Source organism: Molossus molossus, unplaced genomic scaffold (genome assembly GCF_014108415.1).
Source record: "Molossus molossus isolate mMolMol1 unplaced genomic scaffold, mMolMol1.p scaffold_m16_p_5, whole genome shotgun sequence".
Classification (NCBI taxonomy): domain Eukaryota; kingdom Metazoa; phylum Chordata; class Mammalia; order Chiroptera; family Molossidae; genus Molossus; species Molossus molossus.
The window spans coordinates 79938246-79958921 of NW_023425388.1; the positions used below are offsets into that span (position 1 = coordinate 79938246).

Consider the following 20676-nt stretch of genomic DNA (forward strand, 5'->3'; position numbering starts at 1 on the left):
CACATGTATATGTGCATCACATTTTTAAACACACGTGTCTTAAACAAACATGTATGTCATTATATATAATGTCTAATAAAATATCTAATCATACAAACACAGCTGAAAAATGATATAATATTGGCCTATTCTATGATTTGAATGTCTTAGAATAATCCTTTATAGATGGTATAACCAGTTCATGTGTCAATTAATATTTCCTAATTTTACATGTTAAACAAAGGAGGATTTCTTGATTAAAGAAGTTTGGAAACTATAGTAGATTGGGGCAAGAAAGGCCTTTAGGATCAGATCTGGTTTGATATCTGACTTACCTATTTACAATCTAAATGCACTTGGGAGTTATGGGCTCTCTCTAAACATTAGTTTTCAGCTCCTAAATGGGGGGATATTTAATACTACTTATAATTATTTAGGATTAAATATGATAATGTATGGTTGACCCTGGCACACAGTATGGGCTCAATAAATATTAATTTTTTTTCTCTGATGCACACAGCTGATTTTACCTTGTTTTAAAGGTAAAGAATTTCTATGAAAGTTTATGCCTAGGTAATTTCCAATGGTAAACTGAATGCTATGTTAATGATGGAAGTAAAGAAACAGGAGTGTGTCCTCTTCTTTAAGGACAGCCACAAGGGACACCCACAAGAAGTATGATCCTATCACTGAATATAAAGACACACACATTACAGAATCAATTATAGGTGAAATCTAGGACAAGTTCAGGTGGCATAATAGTAAGGTGTGGACAATTGCATTTTGCTGCATTCTCTCTCCAGAGAGATGAAGAGTCAGAGTGAGTTTTCTACTGTTTAATAAGGACAACTACCTTTTATACATAAACATCCTAGTTTAGACAAGAGGCAGACAACTGTGAGAGATATGTGAAGACATATTTCAGTTTTATTATCTTTTAGGCATAGACGGGTATGTTAATCCATTTCCATACACAATTCCTGTAATCAAAGATTGGAAGTGAAACTTAAACTGGCAAAACCTGTCTCCAGTTGCCAAAGAGTTAAACCGAAGAGATGCAACCTCAGAAGTTGAGGGTCCTGCATGATCTTCCTTCCCAGCCTTGCTCTCTGTGCATATCTCTGCCATTACACAAACAAGCGTTCCTTTTCATCCAGGCACTGATTCAACAGTTATAACGCAACCTTCTTGCTTTCTGTCCAGAGCTCTGAGTCGTGAATGTTCTGCTCACTAGGTTCCGACAGCTGTTTTGGACTTAGTTAACCACAGCAAATGAAAGCCAAGAAATCATTGTGATATAACCCTCTCTTTCTATTGTCACATTGCTTCTTTCTGCAAATACATCTTAGGAGTTAGACTTTGAATCTTTGATCTCCCACACCAAAGGAAAAAGCATTTATATGAAAGTGATTTCATTTTAGTGTTCATGGTTTATAGTGGAAAGCAGGTGTTTAAAAATTTTAGAATTTCTTTAACAAAATTCTAAAGAGAAAAGAAAAAAGAGAAATCACAGTATTTACAGAGATAACAGAATGGCTTAGCCATGCAAAACAAGTAACTTTGGTTTTTCCCCTTTCACTTTGGTTTAAATATTGACCAAGATTCAATTGTTTCCTGCCAAATAAAACTTCACTAAATCAAAAGATTAGAGGCAAAATAACATATTTTCTTTTTCCCCATAATATTTTACACAGCTTTGAGTCTAATAGGATATTTTATGTATTTAATCCATACCAATGCACTACAGGAAGCTTTTATTAAACAGATACTATTGCCCAGACAGTAAATGGTTTACAAATGTACAATAACATGTGTTTCTAAATAATGCAGAAGTGGCAAAATATTATTCCTATCTGACTTGAATCTTTAATTTCTTTTTCATTGCCTTCATAATTTTTATTCCATTCGTCTAAAAAAAACCTAACACCAGTTTTCCTCTTTCTCCCAAAGCACACAGTTCAATACCTGGAAATCTGATGTTCATTTTCTTTTTCTATAAAGTTATGCAAATCCTGGGACAAAAGGACTGTGCAGTGTTGTTCTCCCAGAATCCAGGCTTCTGCTTGAAAGAGCAAAGTTTAAAAGTCTAGTCACAAGTAACTATTGCCCATATCCAGTCTACTTCAAAAAGTTTCCATTTTACTACCACCCTAAAAAGTTTCTCAAGCATAAAACACGTTTATAAAGTTACAAATTTGAATGTAACTAAAGATACATAGACATTTTATTATTACACTTTTATGTACTGCTTGATAAATTATGTACCAGTTAAAAACACTAAATCATCTCAAGGTGCATTCAATATCTGTAGCGTAGTTAACAAAAACACACGAAAAAAATATATATTCTATATTCTGTGGAAAATAACACAGCTTTGATAATGACCACTGTTAAAAATCTCCAATTCTGACTGATATCTTTTTAAACAACAAATGGGTACAATTTTAAGGCAGTGGATAACCCAAAGGATTTAACACCAATTTTCAAATATAGCGATTTGCATTCTGATCTATGACAATGGAAATGTTATCCATGATTTTTCCAAACTGTCTCTCACACATTGATTTTTTTTTCTTTTGACAGAAAATAATTTACTAGCAGATGTTGCGAAAGGTAAGTGCTACCCAAATTCTGTTATGGTTTTTCCAGTACAGGCAAGCAGTCAGTTTGGGAGTACCATTATTACATATGTGCGTCCATATGTACATGAGATTTGCTTCTGAGAGTCGGCTGGCAGCGTATACACAGAAGTCGCTCATCAATCTGACTCTCTGCCTCCCCCTCTCCTGATAAAAATCACAGTTTTGGAATAGGGCATGTGTGTGTCCCCAGTCTTCACAAGCTGCCACCTTTGGGATTTAGGGGCTTGTGAAACACTTTGGGGGCATTATTGATAGCAATCAGAATCAGAAATGTACCTGCTCAGATTATCCATATAAACAACTGAAATAAAAACATTACATTATACATCAGATTAACAGCAACTCCCAGAACAAAGCTTACAGTGTATAAAAATAGCTACGTAAAAAATTGACATAAAAGGCAAACCAAAAGGAAATCCTCAGTGCAGACATTTACAGAAAAAAAAAAAAAAAAAAAAATCAAACCAAACACAACATATGACCTATCATCATGGCTGCCAAAACTTGTAGTTATTGTTTGTAATTTCATTTCATTGACTTGAGACAATTCTCTAAAATCTTGTGACAGCTTGGTAGAATGAACTGCTTAATATTTGAACCATGAATTGCTGTCAATGTCTTTGTATATGTCTTAAATACAATCCACGTTCATGCTTCAATTGACCTATATAGTTTTTTCCTCTGAAATAATGAAAAAAACAAAAAAAACACCATAATTTAGTAAGTTACATAGCAATCATTTTTCACCATCAACAGATGCTTTGTACTATAAGGGACAGGAATCACTTTATAGGAGACCTTCCTAAAACTCCATTGTCCCCGAGCCCATCCGTTACCCCAGGCATTGTTATGGCCTTCTGCAAACAATTTGTTGCAACAGTTGAGAGTCATTATTTTTATGAAAATTTCTTAATTTATATGAAGATTATAAAGTTTTTCAGGAAAACATTTCATTCTATTTTCTTCAGGTGAAAAAATTCACTTATTTCTTTAAATCACACTCTTTTGTGGGCTTTGTCTTCAAGCTCAATTTTCCTTTGAGGACTCACTCTATCCAATTCCGAGGATAACAGAAGGTAAAAATCTATGTTTATGAAAGATGAAGGAATGAGCCCCAGGCAGCAGCAAACCCCACACCCACACACAAGAGCAGGTGGGGGTGCTGTATGCCAGGCTACCAGTGAAAGGCAAAGTGGGGGAAAGAACCCAGCTCCTACTTTGTGCTCCCAATCAGCTGGAGATCCTGGTTTTCAGATTTTGAAAGAATCTTATCTAAACTATTCTAGTTTTCTTTCCTGTCTGCATCCTTCCCATTACAATTCTTTCCCATGGCCCATATTTTCTCTATGGGATTAATTTGGGTGACATATTCAAACGGTGACTATGGCTTATTTGTAATGAACCAAAGTTTTACTGTGCTTGTTAGGGATCTGAACTTCAGATGAGTAAGCTACAGAAACAGTTATTCTCACCCAAGGACACACAGAATAATGTGTCCAAATGGCTTCTTTTAAAAAATCACACTCATATAGTTATTACATATAAATATATGCAATATATGCAACATTTGTATATACATTATATACACATATATATACACAATATGTATATCATACACTATCTGCAAAAGTGTGTGTGTGTACACACACACAAATTTGTTAGCCCTTTCATTAAAATATTTGGGAGATGGCTGTATAAATACTCTGACAGTTTTAAGTACCTTAAATCCTTGGATTAAAAGTTTTATATTTTAAAATTATTATCATAATTGCTTTTAAAAATAAATTTAAATTATTAGAATCCGTGATCGCCCAACCAATATATCAATTAATAAAATAAAGCTTCTTTGCACACAGCAACATTTTTGACATTAGAAACAAAATGCTAATTAAATGTTAAAAATCTCCAAATTGATTTTAGTTATTCAGAGGATTATGCTGATTTGTTTCGAGGATAGGAAAATGGTTGAGAGTCCATTCTTCTAAGAACATCTGAGTTACCAAAGTTTACTGTTGAAAAACTCTATTCCAGTTTTAAAAACCTCAATTATACAGCATCTTAATGTCAAGCCTTTCCCTTGCATCTCCTAGAATGACTCACATTTTACTGGGAATTATTTCTATAAACCTCACACAGCCTACTCACCTGGACAACAACTCGACCAGTTTCTCTCTTAGGCTTCTGTTTTGTGATTGTTTTCTTCCAATTTTTTATTTTCTTCCAGATTACCAAGGTCCTTGTTTACGTGTTTTGATGCAGTCCTATAAAGGAATGAAATAAACATGATTACATTGACACACACATTGTTCTTTTTCAAATTTAGGGTTCACATCAATGTATTTTTGAGAAGTAGACATATTACATCTAACACAGGCAAATCACTAGGGTGAACAATTCCACATCTGTGAGCCTTGATTGGTAACAGAACCCATTCCAATGAAATTACTTTGATGGTGGGATTGCATTAAATATATGCTAAGAGAAAAAGACGTCCATCTTTTTTAATGCAGACTATACATACTTAGTTGCATCATGTTTTTGGCTGGGTTTTTTTCTATCTCTCCACTTTCTGAAAAGTAATTATTATCATTTGCTAGTCAAAATTTTCATTCTGGGCAAATAATTTCTGGCAAAAATTGTCTAAGGTAGTTCCATTAGAGCCTTTTTCCTTTTTGGCATTCCCTATTATGTATCCGGGTTGAGCCCATCCCCTGCATCTTTGTTTTAGGTTCTGCTTTATTGGATAAGCCAAAAGCAAGAATAGAAAGAGACCTAAGTTTATGACAGGAGATTGGCAACAGCAGAAGCTAAAGCAGCTCTCCTGTGGTGGTTCTCAAAGAGCGATCCCGGGTTGGTAGAATCAACACCGCCTGAGAACTTGACAAAAGTGCAAATTTGGAGGCCCAGCAACAGAACCATGGAAACAGAAACTCTGTGGATGAGGCATGCAGTCTACAATAAGATAAACAAGATTTGGTGGTTCTGCTGCCTGCTCAAGTCTGAGAACCACTGCCCTAGTGGTAGCCGTGGTTACACATATCGACTAGGTCCTGTCCTTTAAGAGCTGAAGACAGGTTTTCTTAAACACACAGCCAAATCCTTTGGTTTTGTGACCACTGGTGAAATCATAACTGTATTTCTGAGTACATCATTTCCTTCTTTCTTGTTTCCCTCCCTCCCTCCCTCTGTCTCGTCCTTCTTCTTTTCCTAACTCACTCCCTGTTGAAGCGCATCAGGGGAACCACAATATATGGTACTTCAAATTATTGCCATATAATTCCTGGGAATTCTTCTACTTTTAAGAAATTCTATAATCCTAGATGTGTCTCTTAGTTAAGAAAGCTGGGGTAGAAGACTCAGTTTTCTCTAAAAGTATTTTTATTCTTTGAATAGAATTTCTTAACTCATTTGCTAAGAATCACAATTTTAATATCCATATGAGATAATATACCAATCATAAAAGTACAATTCAGTAAGTTTCAAAAACTGGATGCATGAATGCCCAGCTCAAGAAACAGAACACTTGCAGACCCTGAAGTACCACATTGCACTCCCTTCCAGTTACTATCAGCTCCCAAAAGTTACCACAATTCTGAGTCCTCATTGAATATTTTCACCTGTTCTTGTAATTTGAATATACGTGGAAGTATACCACATGTATTATTTTTGTCTGCCTTTTATTTAAACACAACCTATGTTTGTGACATACATATATAATGGTGCATGCAGTTATAGGTTTACTATTCTCATTGCTGTATAGCTTGTCATTGGTAAATAAATCATAATTTATTTACATAGTTTACTGGTGATGGGTATTCTTGCTCTTTTTTTTCTTTCTGAGATTTTACCTGTATATAAGTTAGATCTTTTGTGTGTGTCCTACGTTTCTTATGCTTTTATGTGTCTTATCTATTATTTTTCCCTTCTGTGCCTTGATCTGGGTATTTTCCATTGATTTGTATTCCAGCTTCCTTCTCTTGTGTTCTGTTGTGACCAATCTATTTTTAACTTGATCCACCAAAGGCTTATTTTTCAATATTATATTTTTCAGGTCTAAAATGTCAATTTGATTTTAAAATACATTTCAATTCTCTATTCCATTCATCTCCAATGACCATCTTTTCTTCCACTGTCAATATATTAGAGTTATTTTAATATCCTTGTCTATTAACTATAGTATTCAAATCATGCATGAATCTGCTTGTCTACTTTCCCTCTTGTTTGTTGATTGTATTTTCTTGACTCTTTGCATATATAGTCCTTTTTATTTTGCATGACACCATGTATAAATGAACTGTAGAGACACCATACAATGTTATTTTCAATCAGATAAGGTTCCCTTTCTTAAGTAGACAGGGTGAGGAGCTAATGATTCTCATTCAATCAGAGGATAACCTAGATGGAGGCTCAGTTGCAGTTTTAAGACTCAGTCTTCAGTCTTCTGGTTTGCCTCTATTCCTAAGACATGGCCCTCTCAGCCTTCTGATTAAGATTCTGGCATGTCTCACCTTCTCTAGCCCTTAAATACAAAGATCCACCTCTTTTTTTTGTAGAGTCTCCACCCAAATCTCCAGCCATCTGTCTCATGACACTTCAAGATACCGGCAAATTCTTTAGTCTTCTGGATTGAGTATAAGCTCCTTGAAAATAAGGACCATGTTTTATTTCTATTTACTCACAGCACATAATACACTGACTGAAGGTATTTGTTGTGATGAACTGAACTGACCTCACTGTCAATGTATTTTCTCTTCACTGTGATGTTCTTAATAAAATTTTCTTTTCTCTAGCTTACTTTATTTTAAGAATATAGTATATAATATATATAAAATACAAAATATATGTTAGTTGGTTGTTTATAGTTATATCTATTTCCTTCTACTGTTCCTTATACTAGTGTTCACCAATATGAAGTTTATCAAACAATTCCGGGGAGAGCGGGGGGATTGGGAGGAGGGTTCCCAGGGGGAAAAAGAAGAAACATCTCTAACAAAAATTGCAAAAAAAAAAGAAAGAAAGAAATTAAAAAAAAAATGAAGTTCATCATACCCAGCTGCTTTCTTACAGACAAGTGAAACAGAGAAAATAGTACTTCGAATGAAGGAACCTGAGTAATGTCTTACTCCAAACTTTTTGATAAAACTGCACAAAATTATACGCATAAACATATCCCTTGATTATTCTAATAGCTCCTAACTATATACTCCAATGTATACTAATAGCCATAATTTCTATAAATCAGTAGGACATGTGGCCATCAAGGAAAGCAGCATGATTCTCAAAGCTACTTCTTCCCTCTGCTTTCTTTTATCCTCCTTGCCTTCCCTGACCACTCTAATTTTTCCTCCATTCCTTTTCTCTTTACTCCCCCTTTCATTATGTCTCTCTCTTTCTTTCAAAGTCACTTCATTAACTACGATTCTTTGCCTCTACTGTGAAAATCCCAACTTTTTTGGAGCCAGTAGAAAGAATGACATATAAAAGAGTCAATGCTCTGTAGGCATATCCCCCAAAATGTTAAAAAATTGTTTTACTAATCTAATAAATCAATTATGCAATTTTGATTTTTTTCAACCTGTTTTGACCTGTATGGAAAAGTGGAAGGTTTATTAAGGTTGAAGACATGAGGCTCTTTTTTTCATAACTTTGATATAAAACATGTACTATAAGAAATTCTAATAGTTATTTTTTTAAAACCATGCTTTGTTAATCCTTACACTTGATAATTATAAACTCTTAGAAAAATGGTGAATAAACTATTTGGCTGCATTTGAAAGTGACAAAAAGAGGGAGAGAGAGAGAGAGAGGGAGAGAGAGAAACTACAGGGGATTTGACCCTCGTACGGGGTGAGCTCTGTTTCTCCACAGCCTTTCCTCTGAGGGCCGGCACTTTCCCACAGGAGAGACATAGCATAACTGAACAAAAGCTGGAAATCAAGGGGTAAAAACTCAGAAAGGAGAGAGCCACAAAGTGGAGGGGGCCCCAGATTTGTATGTAAAATGGAATATTTCTTGGCTGATCCCTGTGCATCTGTGGGAGAAGTTTCACACAGCCTCAGAGAAAGCATAAACACTTGACATAGATTTTAGCTACTGCCTACACAGGGAAACAGAGTTAGGAGTTGAAGCTCACCAAGCCAGAGGTCCTTGGCGAACAAATCAGTCTTTCTATTAAAATCTCAGAAAAGCCAATTAAAGACTGTGCATCAATATTCAGCATTCACCCTAAGACATTTGCCATATGAAATATAAAAGTAACCTTCAAAGATCTAGAAAACCAGTCAGTAAAATAGTCTGCTAGGAAAAGCAATCCATATCCTTTAGGAGAATATGACACAAACTACAATCTCTATAACATTTCACACCAAAAAGATTAGTATATAATATTAAAAAGTTACCATACATATAAAAAATAGAAAAATACAACACAAATTTCAGTGAATGTCCTTGGATGACAAAGAATTTAGAATTAGCAGGCAAGAACTTTAAATGTTATTATATCACAGGTTTAATGAATTAGAGAAAAATATGGTAACAATGAGAAAACAGATAGAAAATGTAAACAAAAATAATTCTTTAAATTACAACTACAATTTTGGAATTGAACAATTCACTAACTTGTCTTATCATTGGATTAGAGGTGGTGGAAGAAAGCCTCAATGAACTTAATGACAAAAAAATATAAATTATACATTCTGAAAAAGAAAAAGACAATAGAAAGAAAGAAGAAAGCAGATCTCCAGTGGCCCATGGCACAATATTGTATGGACTAATACATGAGTAATTGGAGTCCCAGTAAGAGAAGCAAAAGAGAATGAGCAGAAAATATATTTGAAAAAACAATAAAACATTCCCAGATTTGTTGATCTCTATTAACTTGCAGATACAAAATGCGTAGCAACCCCCCAAGCTGGAATGATAAAAATATTAAAAGAAGAATATGAAAGTAGAATAGAAAATTTGTTCAGGGAAACAATGATGTAAATAACAGCTCATGTCTCATCAGGGAAGAAAAAATGTATACCAGAAATACTTAAACATGCTTAAAACACTGAAAAAATCTCTCAAACCCGAATTTTAAATCCAGTAAAAAGACCTTTTAATTAAAGGCAAAATAAAGACATATTAAATTGAATGAAAGAAAACTTCTTGGAATCATCAGTAACAGAACTGGCTAAAAGAAGTATTAAAGGATAGTCTATGGTTGAAGGAAAATTACACCAGATGAAAACTCAGATGTGCAAGAAAGAATAAATACAAACTGTATACATGTAGTAAAATATAAATACTATTTAAAAAGTTTTTAACAAAGACAACCAATTGTTTAATTGTATATGTATATCATTATATATACAACACTTGAAACATTATTTCATTTGGCCTCGTCCATATTTTCTGCTACTGTTATTATATCCACTATAACTGCATGTACTATACACCTGACTCAATGATACGGAAGAGGCTAAATTAAATTATAATGATAAAAATTATATTACTACATGAGTAGAGTGTTATACACTAAAGGTTCTTTTTGTAATTCCAAGAACAACCACAATAAAAAAAACACAAAGAGGTATAGTTAAAAGACCAGTAGAGCAATTAAAACGTAATACTAAAACTTATTGGAGTACGTGAAAGCAGGAGAAAAGGAACAGAGGACAACTAAGGAGACAAATAGGGAGATGGTGGCTTAAGTATATCAATAATTAAGTCAAATGTCACTTGGCTAAACTCTCCATTAAAAGTTAGAGATTGTCAGACTATGCTATCCAGACAAATAAATGCCTTATAGAGCAGGCGTTAACATTTTCTTTTACTTCTGAAAGGACCAGATAACAAATATTTTAGGCTTGCAGTCATATGTCTCTTATTCCAACTCTTCGGCTCTGGCAGGGTAGTGTGAAGAATACACCAGAGGTAAAGTAGTGGGATGTGCTCCCATTAAACTTCCTTTACAAAATGAGGCAGCAGCCTGGAGTCCTAGTTTGATCAGCCTTACTGCATATAAGATGCACTTTAAATATAAAGAGATAAATAATTTAAAATAAAAGCAAAGAAAAAGATATACATGTAAACAGTAAGCTTATGAAAGCCATGTGGCTACATCTATAGCAGGCAATGTAAAATTCAACACAAGCAATACTACAGCGATAATGAGAGACATTTCACAATTGTAACACGTTTAACACCTAAATAAGTCATAACAACGTAAGTGTCTGTATCTAATGAAAGAATAAAGCAAACACTGACAGAACTTAAGGGAGACATAGACAAATACACAATCTTATTTAGACAATTTAATGACATTTTCTTAGGAGCTAATAGGATTAATGGATCAAAATTTACTATGTATGATCTTAATAAAGTAGCTGGTACTGGGTAGCTCTGGGACTCAAAATGTATGCTTATAACCTTATAGATTATGTAAAGTGATTTTCAAGGGGCCACAAAAAATCTCAGTGCATTTAAAAAGAGTAAAAGCATACAGAGGAGGTTGTCTTATCAAAACAGAATTAAATGAGAAATGTTTAGAATTTAATACAGTTCCAGTTACATGACTCCAAATAAGAAACCACAAAAAGAATTTTAAATATTTTGAACTCAATGAATATGAAAATACAACATACTGAAATTTGTGGAATGTTGTTAACAGTGTTGAGATTAAAATTCATAGTTTAAATGCTTGTGTTATAAAAGAAGAAAGGCTGACATCAGTTATCTAAATTCCTACTTTATGAAATCAGAGAAAGAAGAGCAAGTTAAACTCTAAACAAGCAGAAGGAAGAAAACAGCAATGATAAGAGCAAAAGTAATTAAAATTGAAAATAAGCAATAGAAATAAAAACAAAGCCAAGAGGTTTAAAAATATTAAGAAAACTGACAACTCCCTAAAAATGACCAAACAAGATAAAAGAACAAAATATAAAATAACAATATTAGAAAACAAAGAGTGTTATCACTACCAAACCCACAGGCAAAAAAGGACAAGGACATTCTATGGGTAATTTTTCTTTTTGCAAAAACATCAGCAACTTAAATGAAGTGGACGTTTTCCTTGAGAAACTTACCAACATTTATTCAAGAAGAAGCAACCTTATATCTATTTAAAAAATTAAAATCACAGTTATTGTTTTAAAGCAAGTTCTCATAAAGAAAGCTCCAGTCCCATGTGGTTTCATCATTAAATTATATCAAACATTTAAGAAAGTAACAAACTCTTTTAGTCAAGAAGAGGGCGGGACCCTTTCCAACCCATTTTATTAAGCCCACCTTACTCTCGCAACAAAACTCGACAGAGATATTACAAGAAAAGGGAATTACAGACCAATATTTCTCATGAATTCAGAGAGAATAAAAATCCTTAATAAAGTATTGGCAAATTGTATCCATCAATGTATACAAATTATGATACATTATAATAAACTTGGATTTATTCCAGGAATGCAACACTGGCTTAACATTCGAGATTCAATCAATGCAATTTACCATTTTTTTGAGAATAAAGAATTCGAAAAGAATATGATTATTTGTAGAAATAATATAGATATAGATGTAATGTAATGTAGAAAGAGCATTTGAGAAAATTGAACAGTGATTTATGATAAAAACTCTTAGTAATCTAGGAAGATTAAAATTTTCTCCAATCTGTTATAGGACATTTTGTAGTGAAGAATTTGGCCTTGACAAATTAGAAAATTACCAAAGAGGTCTGACCTTTGTCCTTAGTCGCTGGGAGATAACCTCTAACTAGTTAGAAATTTCTGTGTTCAGAGTGGCCTTCTTATTCATGGTGGGTCTCTCAGATCACACCTGAGAGTTTATGCTGAGGAGAGGTCCCAGGTTAGGGCCATCAACACCCAATAGTCTTAGGGTGTGGGTGGCCCCAGCTGAAAGAACAATTATATGTATTTGGGTGGCTTTGGCTATGAGCTATCAGCATGACTTCTGGGAAGGTGAAAGGCTGGAGATCTAGTTCAACAACATGGACTGTGAATCCATCATGCCTATATAATAAAGCCACAATGAAAACTCCAAACACTAAAGCTTTGAAGCTTCTTGGATTGGCAGTACTCCATACCTCTGCCACACGTCCATACCAGTATAACAACAACATATCCCCGAAGAGAAAGGATATATCATGCTTTGGAACCTTCCCAGACTATTCCCTATATTTCTCTTCCCCCTGGTCAATTTTAATGTATCCTTTAATTGTAATGAACATAATGATGAATATAATAGGTTTCAGTGAGTTCTTTATTTCTAGAAAATTACCAAGACTAAGGGTGCTTTTGGGAAACCCTCAAACTTGAGTTGGTGTCAGAAGTGAGGGTGATCTTATGTGGATTATTCCCTCTAACTTTGTATTTGGACCCTAATGCCTTGCAGTTGGGGTCAAAAATCTTGGGCAGACTTGGCAATCTGGAAGACTGTGCCTTCAACCTTACAGTTTGACTAGCTCTGGGTAGGCAAATAAGAAAACATACAGCTAACATCATCTATATGAGAAGTACTGAATAATTCCTTCTCGAAGATTGGGAACATGTAAAAATGTCTGTTGTCAACATTCTACTCAACAGAGTACTGGAGCTCTCTATGAGTGCAATAAAGCAAGAAAAAAAAAAATAGAAGGCATGCAGAATGGAAGAGAAAAAGTAAAATTATCCTTTTTGCAGATGATTGTTTTTATAGAAATCTTACAAAATCCACAAAACAACTAATAGAACAAATAAATTTAAGAAGATGGTTGTGTACATTTCAACAAAAATATTAATCATAATTTCATATATTACTATAAACTGGAAAATAAAAAATTGTAAAATAATTGCATTTATAACCATTGCAAAATACATAAAATATATGAATATATTTCATAGGACATGTTAAAGGTCTGCATTAAAAGTTATGAAATATTGCTAAGAAAAAATGGGAAAAATGGCCCAGCTGGTGTGGCTCAGTGGTTGAGCGTCGACCCATGCACCAAGAGGTTGCCAGTTCAATACCCAGTCAAAACACATGCCCAGGTTGTGGGCCCAATCACCAGTGGGGGCATGCATGAGGTGGCCAATTGATGTTCTATCTCATCAGTGTTTCTATCTCTCTCTCCCTGTCTAAAAATCAATAAAAACATATATTTTTAAAAAGTGGATAAAATGTAAGTAAATGGAGAAATATATGATGTTCATAGAATGGGATACTAAATATTTTAAAGATGTCAACTGTATCCAAATTTATTTATAAATTCAAAGTAACCATAATCTCTAAAGTTTTTTGTCTTTATTTTTTAACTTGGTAGAAGTTCACAGGTTGTTAAAATTTACATGGAAATGCAAAAATAAGATTGTTGAAATGAGCAAAAAATGAAACAAACTTGAAGAACTCACATTATTATCATCATTATGACAGATGTGCCACAGCCAAAGGAAAGGCTTTTTAGCAAATGGTGTTGAGATGACTGGCTAAATATATATAACAAAAGCAGAAAACAAACAAACAAATATACCAGCATTACCTTGTATCATACACAACATCTTATATGTATCATATCCTCAAATGTAAAAGTTAAAACTATATAGTTTCTAATGAAAGACACAGAAAAAATACATTTACTACTTTGGGAAAAGCAAAGGTTCTGTAGAGTGGACACAAAAAGCACTAAACATTATATAAAAAAATTGATGTTTTTTTTTTAATCAAAACTAAAAACTTCTGTTCATCAAATTATAGCATTAAGAAAAGAAAAATATACAGATACAGATTAGAACAAAATAATCTTAATCTAATAATGACAAAGGGCTTTTATAGAATATGCAAAGTTTTCTTACAAATCAATCACAAAAGGACAAATACCAGTACAATCACTAGCAAAAGATTTGACTAGTCACTGCAGAAGAGAAGATGACCAACAAATACATGGACTCTCAAATCATTAGGTCTCAGAGAAAAGTGAGTTCAAACCAAAATTAGATATTACTCCACACCTCCTAGAATGAGTAAAATTAGAATGACAACCCCAAATGCAGGCGAGGATGAGGAGCTGATACTCAAACACTGCTGGTGGAATCGCACGAAGGACAAACACTTGGGAAAGCTCTCTGGCAATTTCTCATGAACAAATATCTACCCTATGACCTAGCAATTCTATTTCTAGATACTTACCCAAGAGAATAAAGACATATGTCCACTGAAACATTTGTATTAGAATGTTGATTTTAGCCATATTATTTATAATACACCAAAATGGAAACTATGCAAATTTCCATAAACAAGAGAATGGATTAAAATAATGTGATGTATTCTAACAGTAGAACAGTACTCAGCAATTGAAATCATTAATACATGTATCCGAGAAATATTATGTTAAATGAAAGCAGGCAGACCTAAAAGAGGACACTCCGTATAATTCCATTTATGTGAGGTTCGAGATTAGGCAAAGCTTGTTGGTGACAATCAGCACAGCGGCTGCCTTTAAGAACAGGCTGGTGGGGTTAGACAGGAAGGGAGTCCAAGGGAATATCTGGGATGATGGAATGCTCTATTTCGTGATTCAAAGTAGTGGTTACAAAGGTGTATACATTTATCAAATAGGATGTAACGGTGCACTTAATGTAAGCAAATGTTACCTTCATATATAAAAACATTATACAGGGTGGGACAAAAGTAGGTGTCCAGTTGTTAATATGAAAAATAATAAAATAATTAATAAATAATAATATAAGAATTAACTGTTTCACATACTCACAATTGTAAAACTACTTTTGCCATACCCTGTACAGAGAAAAACTAAAGCATGATGATCCTTGTGGCAAGAAATCAAAAGAACCAAGCAAAAGGTGTAATCAGAAACAATTTCCATTTTCTATTTTATTTACTTTCCAGGTGGACTTACTAGTCTAGAGATGGAGCGTAGTTTCTGTGATGTTATCAAGTTGTATCAAATAGAAGGAGGAGGTATCCAAAGAATGGGAGTGGCCAGAATCCACTAGGGAAGTTGTGGTACTCGGGGCAAATCACATGTCTTTCAGCTTATCTGTGCTGCTGAAAACTGTAAATGCTCACCATTTGAAATGACAAAACAGGGGTTGCTAAGAGCAACATGAAACATATTTGTAGAATAAAAGTTGGGTAACTTCAAACTAATTATATTTCTTCTTATTTTTTTAAATTTGCATTTTTTTAACTGTTGAAAGTATTACAGATGTCCCCCTTTTTTCCCCATTGACCCCTTCCTTCTGGATCCCACCCCTCTCCTGCCATCCCCAGCCTAGTGTCCATGTCGACTGGGTGTGCATATATGCATATAAGTTATTTGGTTAATCTCTTTTCGCCCCTCCAACCCCCCATCCTTCTGAGGTTTGCCAGTCTGTTCCCTACTTCCATGATTGTATCTCTTTTGGTCGACAGCTTATTTTGTTCATTATGTCACACAAATAAGTGAGATCACGTGGTATTTGTCTTTCTCTGACTGGCTTATTTCACTCAGCATAATACCCTCCAGGTCCCTCCACGTCATCTCAAAGGGTAAGAGTTCTCTCTTTCTTATAGCTGCATGGTATTCCATTGTGTAAATGTACCACTGCTTTTTTATCCACTCATCTACTTTAAAGTTTACAAAACAAAATGAAATAATAAGAAATGGTAGATGAGAAGCAAAACTCTCCCTTCTTTTCTTAATCTCATTCTCCAAAAATAGTAACTGCTAACTAACACCTCGATAATGCCTTCACGTGCCAGGAACTGATCTAAATGCTGCACAGATACCAAGTTGTTGTCGCCTTAGGACATCTCTATTTTACATTGAGACTAATAAACTTGCTTGTTGTCACACAGCTAGTGAGTAGCAACGGCAGGATTCAAACTCCAGCAGTCTGGCTACAGTGTCCATGCACCAGGTTACACAGTTATACAAATACGTAAGTGTTAAGCACTGTGAAATGTACGAAGTGTAAATGAAAATAACATAGCTGGTGAGGAAGGGAGTATTCATTGAAAACAAAATATCTATCTATATATACTGTTTATATGCACTTTATTATGAATTTCTTTATTTTTGTTACTGAGAGTCTTCTCTCCCTAGCAGAGAAAAACCTTTAAAATTTGCTGTGAGTAGTTCTGGCTTGGCTTTGAGATTGCTGTGGTAAAAATAAATATAATTTTATGGATGTATCCCTTTGTAAAAGTTCAGAGATTTGAAAGAATTACAGAGGATAGATATCCATCTGTGACTGGAAGAGGACAAAAAAGTTATTTAAATCATTCCCTCTAGCAAAATATTTTTAGTCAATTAATTTCAGGATCAAGGTTAGGCATTTATAAAGAATGAGTGCTTGAGTAAAAAATACAAATTATCATGGTGATTTGTCTTAAACTTTCTTCATCAGTTGACCTTTTTGTAACTTAAATATGAGGAAAATGTAAACCCTGGAATCCCAATAGTAGGAGTAGCATTAGAGGTGACCGTCTAGGCTAATCTCTGTGGCAGAGGGAGAGGTCAGTGGGCCTGTGTTCTTATCCTCAGGTGTCAAGTCTGAGCTGAGAGGCCTTGGACAAGTCCCCCCCTTTAAGGCTTACTCGTTTATAAAGAGGGGGTGACAACAGGGTCTATGCACAGGGCTGGTGTGAGGATACACGAGACATATACGTGGAAGCCCAGCAGGTGACAGGACCTCACCAAACTGATGAAGCTATTCTTCAAGGCTGTATAGCTGTCAAGTAGCAGAAGGAAGTTAAACCTGGTCTCAACTCCTCATCTGTGTTTTTTTCCATAAATGAAGTGCCTAGTAAGGGTTCCAGTTACTTTTAAATGAGTTTTTAGATCTTTCAACTTTTTTTGTGTGAGATTTCCCCCAATGTTTTGAGATTTCCTTCAGAGAAGGTAGGTGGTGTCTCCAAAGGGTGCCTTTATTTTGACACTTCAAAGTTGCTAAGAGACTAGATCTTCAATGTTCTTACTACAAAATGAAATGATAATTATTTGACCTGATGGAGGTGTTAGCTAATGCTACAGTGGTAATTATATTTCAAAATATCAACACACTGTTGTCCATCTCAAACTTACTCAATGTTATATGTCAACTATATCCCAATTAAAACATGATTTAGTGGGGGGTGGAGGAGACAGCAAAAGTGAAGGGCATAGGAGTCGCTGGCGTAATCAATATATTACAATCTTGGGATGTGCTATCATTTGAAAGGATATATGAAATATGTTTTTGTTTGTTTTTTGCTTTTGTATTTATCCTCACCCGGGGACATTTTTGCATTTATTTTTATATAGAGCATGAGGGAGGGAGAGAGAGAGAGAGAGAGAGAAAGAGAGAGAGAGACAGAGAGAGAGAGAGAGAGAGAGAGACAGAGAAACATCCATGTGAGAGACACATCAATTGGTTGCCACCCACATGACCCCAACTGAGACCAGGGACAAACTTCAACCAAGGTATGTGCCCTTAGCAGGAACCGAATCTGGGACTCTCAGGTCCACGAGCTGATGCTCTAACAGCTGAGCCAAACCAGGCAGGGCTATATGAAATATTATAATAGAAATATATATTTGAAAAATAGAAACAATACCATTTAAAATAATTCACCTTGGCCAGTTTGGCTTAGCGGTTAGAGCATCAGCCTGAGGACCAATAAGTTGTGGGTTCAGTTCCAGTCGAGGGCACATACCTTGGTTGCAGTTTGTCCCTGGCCCTGGTTGGGTCGTGCAGGAGGCAACCAGTCCATGTGTCTCTCTTGCATCGATGTTTCTCTCTCTTCCTGCCTCCCACTCTATCTGAGGATAAGTGGAGAAATATCCTCAGGTGAGGATTAAAAAAACAATAATAAAATAATTCACAGATGAAAAAGTTCATATGATTTTAGGTTTTCCACATGCAGGCATATGTATAATAACATGAGAAGTCATGAATACTTTCTGGTTTCAGAAGCGCTTTCTGTGAGTTTTAACTTGCAGCATTCCTGGGACACCACAGAAGGGCACCAGGACTACAGGTATTTAAGAATCGGGACCTGGCAGTGCGGAATGGCCACTTCCAGCAAAATGGCTATTGACACCTGTACACGTAATTAGGTTCCCATCCAAGAGAATAGTTATTTTTCTCTCTTCCTAGTTCCAGCTCTCAGCAAAATGAGTTTTCTCTTGGGCCAGGATCAATTCGTTAAAGGGGAGGAGGGCTCTAATCCCTACATCTAGGAGGAGAGTTTCTGTCACCAATGTCTGGGTTTAAAGAAGGAAATAAAGAATAAATAGTTGGTGTTATTACAAATTTCAAGTTTATGATCTTAGAATTTCTAAGAATCTCCAAAGAATCTCTCTACTTACATAGGGAGTCCTCCTGTCCTCAGTAAGAAATAGAAAATGGCCTTCTGATCTAGGCCAATAGTAAAGATGGGGGTCCTCCCTTCAAAAGATGGGGAGGTCAAAATAAACATAACAATACTGAGCATGCATAAAACCGAGTGCCACCTGCATGCATGCAGCATCATGGCTTGAGGTGTGTTCTTGAGGAGGCTAATGTTGGGAAAATACGCAGCCTGGCCCCTGGCAGGTGCTCAGGGAACAGGACTTTCTTTTACCTTCACAAAGATAATAAAAACAAACATTGAAATAAAAAAAAATAAAACAACAAAAAAATGCATATATGTAGACAGCCAAAAAATTTTTAAAAATTGAAAACATTACATTTTGATACAAGCCCTTTCCTCTGGAAATATTTCAGGCCGCATGCAGTAGGGAAGAGGACAGCCACGGGTGGTCTGCTCTTTGAGTGGCCATGATGGCTTTGTGACTGACTGGCTGAGGACCCTGGCACTTCCATTTATCCTTTTTTTTTTTTTTAATCCTTACCCGAGGACATTTTTGCATTTATCTTCAGAGCAGGAGAGAGAGGGAGGAAGAGAGAAAGAAATATCGATGTGAGAGAGACACATCGACTGGTCGCCACCCACACGACACCAATTGGGGTGGGGGACAAACTGCAACCGAGGTACGTGCCCTTAGCGGGAACCGAACCCAGGACTCTCTGGTCCACCGGCCAACACTCTTAACTGCTGAGCCAAACCGGTCAAGGCTGCATTGATCTTATTTCCCCTCTAGTTTACTCTATTATTTATAGTTTGATAGAATAATGAAGGATTTTATCTTCTTTCTTTTGGCTGCTTGCCAGACTATGGATAGGGGAAAAAAAAAGAAGCCGAAGTTTGGATAAGCCCAACTTCTAACCCAGTGGTCAAGAAGACGTCAGCCCGAACTTCAGAACACACTCTTCCACCTTACTCACTATACTAAATGCCAGCAGGACATCAAAGTCAGAGGTACAATTTTAATTCCAAAGAAGTCCTGGAGCCACCAAAATATATCTGAAAATATACAGGACATGGAATACACTTGGGCAGTTTAATCGCACTGAGCTTTTGATACTATGAATAGGATTAATTGTATTCCCCTCATTAAGTGGTTGAGGATTTCAGTAAAAGAACAAAAACAAGAAAAAAGAAAAAAAAAAAAGAGTAGTGGGTGCTTCTGTAGCGATAAATGAGGAAAGATTAAAAATGTGCTGTAAATGGTCCCCTAGCACTATCTTTTCAATTGATTCAGTCGGAGTCGATATTCCTTTATCAGAGAAAGTATTGATTGGAAATAGAATTCAGTTAAAATCAACTTTCTTTTGAGATCCTATTCCATACATCAAGAAATACTAATGAGAAAGGTTTAAGAGAGGCTTAATATAACACTCTTTCTTGATATTTGTGTTATATGCAAGCCCTCATTAATCTTTCATCAATTTAGAACTGTCTTTTTATTTTTCTTCCTGAGACAGTCGTAGAATAATATAGCATTAAATAAAGGCAGAACTAACAGAGGATATGTGTAATTTTTAGATTTCCAGATTACCTCTATATTACGCACTAATTTTCATGAAACTAGTTGTGAGTTCCACAGTTGCAAGAGATAAATTTCCTGGTAAGTTTCCAATATTCAGACAATGTGTATTTTGAGATTACAAATGCCTAGTAAATGCTTATTCCCAGTTTAGTGATAAGAAGTATTGTGGTC

General features: G+C 35.2%; 1 protein-coding gene across 2 annotated transcripts in view; it reads right to left on the minus strand.

Annotated features, from left to right (window-relative positions):
- Nucleotides 1-886: 886 nt before the first annotated feature.
- Nucleotides 887-20676, minus strand: part of ALCAM (activated leukocyte cell adhesion molecule) — a 202067-nt gene continuing 182277 nt past the window's right edge. The window contains exons 14-15 of one of the 2 annotated variants that reach the window (XM_036242876.1): nt 4767-4882; nt 887-3302 (exon numbers count right to left, since the gene is read on the minus strand). In XM_036242876.1, the coding sequence (XP_036098769.1) occupies nt 4795-4882 (88 nt within the window). In that variant the 3' untranslated portion in view covers nt 887-3302; nt 4767-4794. The remainder of the gene's footprint in view (nt 3303-4766; nt 4883-20676) is intronic. The other variant, XM_036242875.1, reaches the window with a different exon arrangement.